Source organism: Capsaspora owczarzaki (genome assembly GCF_000151315.2).
Source record: "Capsaspora owczarzaki ATCC 30864 unplaced genomic scaffold supercont2.21, whole genome shotgun sequence".
NCBI classification, from domain to species: domain Eukaryota; class Filasterea; order Ministeriida; family Capsasporidae; genus Capsaspora; species Capsaspora owczarzaki.
This window is the reverse complement of record NW_011887312.1, coordinates 267-9,283: the sequence shown is the minus strand read 5'-3', so window position 1 is coordinate 9,283 and position 9,017 is coordinate 267. Positions and strand designations below refer to the sequence as shown.

The following is a 9,017-nucleotide window of genomic DNA, read 5'->3' as shown; positions in this document are numbered from 1 at the left end:
ACTCTGGGAACACAAATGAAACTCGTAAACTTGAAAACGCGCAGGGCGGCTCGAAAACATCCAAAGCCCCCCCAATGGCCTCATTCGCTGGAGGCGGTGGAGGCAGTCGCATTCACAGCTCCAACAATGGTGGCATAGTCAGTGGTTGAGCTTTGAACAGGAGCCGCGTGGATGGACGCCGCAAGAGCTGTGTCGGCGTAGATCGTGGTCGTCTCGGAACCGTAGACGGGCTCGCTGGAAGCAGGCACAGCTGCTGACGCAACATTCGTATAAGTGGATTCGGTAACAGTGACAGGGCCTCCCTCAATGGCCTCGTACAAGGGATTGTGAAAGTTCGGGTCGGGCTTGTCCATTGCTTCGTAGTTGTGGGGCATGGACAGAAAGGCGGCGTCATTGCCACCCTTTTCATCCACGTTCAGATAGGTCACTTCCTCTGGGGCAATGTAGTGGGGATCCTCTCGAGGCGCTTTGCGACGAATGGCAAAGACGGCAACCAGGACGAGAAGGGCCAAGCCACCAATCGCGCCGCCGACAGCGATCGCCAAAACCGAACCACTGCCACTGCTGCTGTTTGCAGCATCGAGCATGGCGTTGACAGAGACTACATGCGCGGCGGACGTCGACGCCACGAACGAAGCAGTGCTCGCGTCCGCGGCGGAGGCGACTGATGCCAGCGAAGCAGAGGCAGTAGATGCACCCGATGCGACAGAGGCCGATGCAGTAGATGCACCCGATGCCGAGGCAGTAGATGCGGCCGATGCGGCCGATGCGACAGTGGCCGAGGCAGTGGATGCGCCTGACGCAACAGTGGCCGCAACGGCAGAGGCACTGGTTGCGATGGACGCGGAAGCAGTAGATGCGCGTGAAGCACGAGTGGCGATGACGGACAACGAGGACACGGACGCGGGAACCCGACAGAAATCTCCCATATGCATGTCGCCTCCCACGATCAACGAGTACACTGTAAATCCGGGATTGCAGACGGTACAGCTGTTTTCTTCTGAGCAACGCAAACAATTGTCAGGGCAGCATGTGTACTCGTCCCCAACGCAAGTAGAGCAATACGCGCCGCAACCTAAATCAACGTCAAAGAGTAAGTAAGGCGGCGGTGGGTACAGGTGTCGAATGCAACGACGAAATGCCTTACGGTAAAAGTTGGGTCCGACCTTGTACATGCTGGGAGGCGCTGCTCCGGTGCCGAGCTTGTGTGGGGTCATTGTGAAATCAACCAGATTCAAAAGGCCGTAGAACAAGCCAGGAGGGAACGTTGTGGCATTCAAGTTGTTCAAGTTTCTGTGCACGCCAGTTGCAGGTGAGACACAGCGCACAATTCACCTCATGGCCATCACAGCGAGTACTTACAGCGAATACAGATTGTCCAATCCAAGGAACGATTTGGATGCGAATTGCGAGATCGGGCAGTTCTCAAGGCTTCTGCTCCATCGGTTCACGGTCAGCATTGCGTTGTTGGTACTTCGCTGTGCAAAAAGGAGCCACTCTTACAGCCATTGCAATTGAAGCAGGCCAGCAAATGCATCCGATTCGACGCTCTTGATACTCGAGCCAGTGAAATATCTGTACAACGGGGGGCGGTGGGAGTGAGCAAAAGGACGATTCCAAACATGCTCGCGTTTGCACACATACAGTTCTTCGAGCTTTGTCAGATTGAACGTGGAAAACGCTTGGCTTGGAATGGTCGACATTGGGGCGTTGGTGATCGACCTGAAATTGGACAAAAGCTGGCATCAGTCAAACATACTTGTAGAGCCAAGCAAGCCGCATCTGGAGGTGGGTCGAGCTTACAACATGCGCAAATTTGGAAGTTCGGCAAGCGGGAGGTTGGAGATGCTGGCCACTCCAGTGTTCAGAAGGAACCTGTCAATCATCAGTAAGATGGCCAAAACACAGTATTGAGTCAAATGCACGGATGCGACAGCACGCGGAACAGTTCGTCTCATACAGTCCGTCGACGGTGGCGTTCACGTCGGCCAGTACACCGGCAGGAATGGTGGAGATGGTACCCGAGATTTTACTGTTTGCGGATTGGATGGAATGAGTGATAAACCAGTAGCGCAAGCATATCGCAGTGAATCCTTACAGCATTCGCAAATTTTCCAATCCCCGAAATACGCCTGCCGTGAGCTGAGAGACGCCACTCAATACCCTGCATTTTTTTTGGTTTTGGAAGGCAAAGCATCAGAAGTCAATGGGTTATTCGGGGGAAAGGGGAGGTTTCGAAATTCCAACAAACACGTACAGGCCACTGAGCCCGCTTTGACCTTCAAAGACCCCAGGAGCCAACGTCAGAGGAGCTGCATTTCCTATGTGCCTGCAAGTTGTTTGTGTCATGAGTTGAGAACTGCAGCTCGTCAATGACGCACTCTGTGTGCTTACAATTCCTGTAGAGCATCCAAACCGGCAAACGAACCAGCGGGAAAGTTTGCGATTTGCGCGCCCGTCAAGTCGCTGTTTGACATTCATCCATTGAAAAGACAATTGAGCGCCATACAAAAGGGATTCGGAGGTTTCTGCATGGCAAATCCATTTTGGCAATTTACATGTAGTCGAGGTTGGTCGGGAAGGTTGGAACGGTGGTCAGAGTTGGTGGGCAACTGTCCAAAGAGTTGCCAGTGCAGGTGCAGGCCGAGCACGCATCGGTGGCATTGGCAGATGGAGCAAACAGGCTCAAGACGACCAGCGCTGCCACCGAGCACAGCAGCAGAGTTTGAATGCGTGTCATGGCTCTGTCGGCAATGCGATTTGACAAACTCGGTGAGTCATTATTTTTGGTTGTGGTCATGGCCATGGTCATGGTCCAGTGTGTGTGTGTGTGTGTGTTCCAGATGACTGGGTTTAGTGACAAAGATCACGAAAAACAAACAAAAAAAAAAACCAAAAACCAAACAAACAAAAACAAACCGAAAAAGAAAGAAGAAAAAAAAAAGAAAAAAAAACCGACAAACAGCCGTTTTTGGGACTGCGTTGCCCTCACCTTCGCTCTCTGTCTGTCTCTGTCTGTCTGTCTGTCTCTCTCTCTCTCTCGCTGACTGTCTTCCTGTCTCTGCTACAGCGTGTCTCCTTCTCTGCTTCCGCTTGTGAGAGCAGCGACAAAGCGATCGTTTTTTTTTTTTGTTTTTTGGTTTTTTCAAACAGGTGACCCACGGCTCCCTGCGGGTTGGCTCGTTCGCTCGTTCGCTCGTTCACCATTCGCTCTGGGGTGCCGCTCTGCTCCATCTCACAGATGAGATTCAATAGAGCGCACAGAGACAGGCGGGTCGCTGGAAAGGAAGGCCGCCAGTCTGCAGTAGAACGGGAAGCCGTGCGTCGCGAATGAAAAAACCGAAAACCAACAAAACGAAAAAAACAACTTTGGGGTTTTGCTCGTTTGTGTTGCTTGTTTGTGCTGCGGATTGAGTGCGGCTTCCGCATTGGTGGGTGCCACGCGTGGACACGAACAAGCGCAAAGTACGCAGGGCGTCGTGGATGGGGAGAGCGAGAAGCAGAAAGAGAGAAGGAGACGAGAGAGAGAGCGCAATAGACCTTACTCACAAAAGAACAAATAAAACGAAAACACAGGAAAAAAAAAAAGCGGAAAAAAAAATAAAACAAAGGACTGTTTTTGCTCGAGTTGTCGCGACAATTTGGAAAAGAAACAACAAAAACGAACAAAAAAAGGGGGGTCGTCGTTCGCTTGTGATGGACGACCGAACGCAATACGCCAAAAATGCAATGCAATGCAATGCCAAGTACAAGCGCAAGTGCGGCGGCGTAAGCATTGCGACGTGACGAGTGGCGAGCAGGTTTTGTCTATTTCAATCTCTCTCTCTGCCGCCTTGCCCCTTTCCTCCCCCCCCCACCACCACCTCCGATCAGCATCATTCTCTGCGGATGACTTGACTCGTACAAACAATGTGCTTCAGTGTGTGTTCTCTCTTTGTGTGTGTCTCACGGGGGTCGAGGTCTCATTCATGGGAACAACGGACGATTCGCCAACACTCAAAAGCACAACCCATGACTCACCTCGCTCGTCTCTTCTCCTCTTCAGCGAGAATCGCGCCAATAACACCAGCAACAACATCAACAAACACCTCTGTCTTCTCTGAACGCGCTGCGGTTGGTCTGTGGCTGACACTGCGCCGTCCAAGCCAAAATCGCTGCTGTTTGTGATTGTTGATCGCAACCAACCTGCTCAGACAACGAGCCAACATTCCAACACACGCGTTTTCCCCCATGTTCATTCTGTGCCTGTCATTCATCCCTCTATTCCGACTCTCTCTCTCTGCTCTGCCCACTCCATTTTTTTCTTTGAGCCATGTCGAATTCAGCAGCCAGCCAAGCGAATCCGGCTGCCTCTGCCTCTACTGCTGCCTCGACTCGTCACCCTGCTCCCTCAACCACTTCTACGCAGTCAACGCTGCCCACGTCTGCTGGTGCTGGTGCTGGTGCTGGTGCTGGTGCTGGTGCTGGTGCTGGTGCTGGTGCTCCGGCTTCGTCTCGCCTTGTCGCGCAGCTCTCGGACGACGACCACCCGCACCGCCACTTCCCAAAGTCACCGCTGCTCACTGCGCGCCTGACGCACCAGAACTCGATCGACGACGATGACTCTGAGCTGGGCGACGACGAGCTCGCGCTGCCCGACGCAGCCATCCCGCCGCCGCGAGCCCACTCATCCGCTGTCTCTGCCAATGCCAGTGCCAATGCCAGTGCCAATGCGAGTGCCTCTGCCTCCACCAGCTCAAGCACCGATGCCGCAAGCCCGAGGACTGCGCCTGGTGCTGCCCAGCGACATGCGCACCAGCATCGTCACCATCACCATCACCATCATCACCACCATCATCATGGTAGCATTGATGGATTGGCCGATGACGAACACGACGACAGCACGGATGCTGCACATCATGCTCAAGGCAACAACCCAACTCACAGCAGTCACAATAATGCTGATGGCGATGATCGTGCTGATCATGACGAGGACAGCGACGATGAAGACAGCCTCTTCGCCATGCCAGTCCAGACTTCAAGCATCCCGCTGCTCGTCCCGCTGCCAGTGCCAGGTCATCCGGGTGCTGCTGGACTGCCCCGCCGTGGCCTCGCTGGTATGCCTGCCCAACCGGGTGCGCACCAAGTGCACGACCACGACGACGGCGCGTACGACGCCTACATGCCCGACGAGCACTCACATCACCACCCATCACGCCCACCATCACCAGCAGCACCCTCGAGGAGCGCACTTGCTGCACGATCTCGACAGTGGCGAGCCGTCCAGAGCACGCATGACGAGCGAGAGCGGAAGCGAACCCAGCGGCTACTCGTCCGGCGACGAAGACTCCACCGCTCCAGCGCAGTCGAGCGCCACGACGCTGCCCCCGCCCTCCAGCAGCATTCGCATCCCAGGAGTAAGCGTCACCTCGGCAGACCCGTCCCGCACTGGCGCAGGTCAACGCCGTGGCCGCAAAATGGAAGACTCTCCTTCGAAAGGCTTGCCCTTGCCTGTGCCCACAAACACCCCGTCGAGCTATGTCGAACCGGCTGGATTTGCTCGCTCGGGCAGCAGCTCGAGCGCGCGTAGTGGACTCAGTGGTCTGGCGTCACCCGCACCCGATCTCTTGTCCCCTTCGCCGCTCGACATGACTGCCGCCGCAACCATGTCCTTTGATGCGTACAGTGCCGGTGCCCTCTCGCAGCAGCTGGTTGGGTCTGCTCCTGCAGGTCTTCGAAGCACCAGCGGCAGCAGCGGCGGCGGCGGCAGCAACACGACCTCTGGAGCCGCTGCCGCAAATTCGTCTGGCAAACACCGGTCGCACTTATTTGGCCCAACGGCCCACTATCCTGCCCTGGAAGAGCACGAGTCCAAGCGAAAGGAAATCCAGTGGCTCCGCATCAACTCGATGGCCAACGAGACCTTGGAGCAGTACCGCGAAGGGGCGCCGCAGTTCCAGCGCATCAATGTCACGGACGCCCCGCTCTCAATGGACCAAGTGTACAAGGAGCAGTGCGTCGGCTTTATCAAAGCGCTGCAGTTGCGCCAAAAGTACATGCGCGCGAGCTTCCAGCACTTCCCCGCCCATGCCACCAGCCAGCTTGATTCCGTTCGCGTGCACGCAGGCCTGCCTTCGAGCGTCAACTCGACCGTCACCACCCCGGCGCCCAGCTCCAGCGGATCGGACGCAGCCCCTCACATGGCTCCCCGTCGTCCGACGACCGCTGCTCTCAACTCCCCAGCACGTGTACCCCGGCCCGTCACTGGATTGTTGCGCGATCCCTGGAAGCTGAGCGATCTTCCTGCCTTGCCCTATCACCTCGAGATGCGTCGCGGAGTCGTCCATGTCTACCGCGACGACGAGGCCCGTGCTTCGCACTCGTCCATGTACGAGTTCCCGTCGCTCTCCTCCTACTACAGAGATTTGAACTTTTTGATTGCCCTCACGACCGACGGCCCATGGTAAAGCTCTCTCATGTGTTTTGGTTGTCGTGTTGTGTGTTTGCGTCAATGCTGATTTTGGTCGCTTTTCTCTTGCAGCAAATCGCTCGCCTTCCACCGACTCCAAACGCTCGAGGCCAAGTTCAACCTGCACATCCTGCTCAATGAAACGCTGGAGCTTGCCGCACAAAAGTCGGTGCCGCATCGCGACTTTTACAATGTGCGCAAAGTTGACACGCACATCCACCACTCGTCGTGCATGAACCAAAAGCATCTGCTCCGCTTTATCAAGAAGAAGCTCAAGACCTCTGCCAACGAAGAAGTGATTGTTCGTGACGGCAAGACCCTGACTCTGCAACAGGTTTGTTCCTCGAGTTGTTGTTGCAGATTTTGGTTTTGCATCGACTTGTACTTTTGATCTGATTTTTTTTTGCACCCCCGTTCTCTTTTGCAGGTGTTTGACAGTTTGAATCTGACTGCCTATGATCTCAGTGTCGACACACTGGACGTCCATGCGGATCGCAGCACCTTCCACCGCTTTGACAAGTTTAACTTGAAGTACAATCCGATCGGCGAAAGCAGGTCAGTGATACAGCCTCTTTTGATACACCACCCTTCTTTTCGCTCTTGCCAACCTCTCCGCCTTCTATGCACACACACCGACAGATTGCGTGAAATCTTCCTCAAGACCGACAACCACGTCAAGGGCCGCTACTTGGCCGAACTGACCAAAGAGGTCATGCAGGATCTTGAAGAAAGCAAGTACCAGCACGCCGAGCTGCGCATTTCCATCTATGGTCGCTCTCGCAACGAATGGGACAAGCTTGCGTCGTGGGTTTACGACAACAAGGTTTTTTCCCCGAATGTCAGATGGCTTGTGCAGGTTCCGCGTCTCTAGTAAGGTTTCGTTGTCAAAACGGGCGTCGTTTTTTTTAAATGCTGAACCTGGTTCAAGGGCGTCGTTTTTGAATGCTGAACCTGGTTTCAGGGCGTCGTTTTTGAAATGCTGAACCTGGTTTTTAACGTGGCCTTTTTGTGTTTTCTCCTTGTGCAGCAACATTTATCGCGCCTCGGGCCAGCTCGCTTCGTTCCAGGGAATGGTCGAAAACCTCTTCATGCCACTGTTCGAGGCCACGCGTGATCCAAAGTCCAACCCCAAGCTGGCCAATTTCTTGCGCCATGTGATTGGCATTGATAGCGTGGACGACGAGAGCGTGCCGGAGGTGCGCGTGCACGAACGCTTCCCAGAACCGGCCGAGTGGACGTCCGCTGCAAACCCGCCGTACTCGTACTACATGTACTACCTGCACGCCAATCTCTGCGTGCTGAACGCGATGCGTGCCGAGCGCGGGCTCAACACGCTTTGCCTGCGGCCCCATGCTGGTGAAGCGGGCCCCGTCGACCACTTGGCCTCGGCCTTCTTGACCTCGCAGAGCATCTCGCACGGCATCTTGCTGCGCAAAGTCCCAGTGCTCCAGTACCTGTTCTACCTCACCCGCATCGGCATTGCCATGTCTCCGCTGAGCAACCACTCGCTCTTCCTGGCATTCAACCGCAACCCCCTCCCAGAGTACTTTGCGCGCGGCTTGAACGTGTCGATCAGCACGGACGACCCCCTGATGTTCCACATCACCAAAGAGCCGCTGATTGAAGAGTTTTCCATTGCTGCGCAAGTGTGGAAGCTGTCCTCCTGCGACGTGTGCGAGTTGGCGCTCAACAGCGTCGAGCAATCCGGGTTTGAAGATGAAGTCAAGCGCCACTGGCTCGGCGACAACTACCACCTCGAGGGACGCGCTGGCAACGAAATCCGCAAGACCAATGTTCCTGGCATTCGCATGGCCTTCCGCGACGAAACGCTCGATGGCGAGTGGAGCTTCCTGAAGAAGGCGACGACGTGAGGAGCGTTGTGTTGTTCTGTTTGTTCTGTTTGTTTCTTGGTGCTTGGTGTCTGTTGCCTGTTGCTTGTTGCTCCAGTTCGTTTTGGAAACAAACCGTGTGCGATCGCTTTCTTGGCTGTTTTTGCTGTGCGTTGTCGACCTTCCATGCAATGCTTCTTTTTTCTCTTTCACCTTCCGTCTCTTTCATTGATCACAGTTCCAAGCCAAATCAGTGAATCACAAGCAATCTGAGCGCTGAGTGGTTCAGTCTTGTTTTGCTCATCTTTTTTTTCATTGTTCAGACCCTTTGCGTCGTAATTCTGTGCTCGGTTCGATGATTATCACGATGATGACAAAGTTTTTGACGATGAGAGCAGATCACCGACGGAGCGGCACAATGATCATGATGATGCTCGCTGCAATCGTGCTTCTGGCTCCGACCACCGTTGCTGGAGCGGCTGCGGCGGGCGACCAGACCTCGGATGCGCTCCAGCGGCCTCCATCCCAGTCCCAGTCTCAGTCCGACCCTCCCAGTCATCCGCACGGAGGCCGATCGCGCGCCATCCAGTACCTGAGCGCCGAGTCGTTCGAAGGGCTGAAACAGGTCGCGCCGTTCATTGTCGCCGTTCTCACGGTGTCGCCTGCATCGACGCTCGCCGCCCAGTCACAGCTCGACGCGCGGTACCAGAGCACGTTGGTACGGGTTTGAAGAAAGGGAA

At 55.1% G+C, this 9,017-nt stretch overlaps 2 protein-coding genes across 2 annotated transcripts; one reads left to right on the top strand and one right to left on the bottom strand.

Annotated features, from left to right (window-relative positions):
* CAOG_08280 (hypothetical protein) lies at nucleotides 1–3,600 on the bottom strand. Its single transcript, XM_004342336.2, has 12 exons — nucleotides 3,550–3,600; nucleotides 2,559–2,744; nucleotides 2,395–2,466; nucleotides 2,258–2,329; nucleotides 2,099–2,164; nucleotides 1,961–2,032; nucleotides 1,804–1,875; nucleotides 1,645–1,722; nucleotides 1,504–1,575; nucleotides 1,363–1,434; nucleotides 1,148–1,293; nucleotides 1–1,075 (listed from the first exon to the last, which is right to left on the bottom strand). The coding sequence occupies exons 2-12, from the start codon at nucleotides 2,738–2,740 to the stop codon at nucleotides 81–83; spliced, it is 1,899 nt and encodes a 632-aa protein (XP_004342385.2). The 5' UTR covers nucleotides 2,741–2,744; nucleotides 3,550–3,600; the 3' UTR covers nucleotides 1–80.
* Nucleotides 3,601–4,217: 617 nt separating this feature from the next.
* On the top strand, nucleotides 4,218–8,489 carry CAOG_08279 (adenosine/AMP deaminase). The gene is made up of 5 exons (XM_004342335.2): nucleotides 4,218–6,442; nucleotides 6,521–6,782; nucleotides 6,876–7,003; nucleotides 7,088–7,318; nucleotides 7,476–8,489. Exons 1-5 carry the CDS (start codon nucleotides 4,599–4,601, stop codon nucleotides 8,317–8,319), a joined length of 3,309 nt encoding a protein of 1,102 aa, XP_004342384.2. The 5' UTR covers nucleotides 4,218–4,598; the 3' UTR covers nucleotides 8,320–8,489.
* Nucleotides 8,490–9,017: the final 528 nt, after the last annotated feature.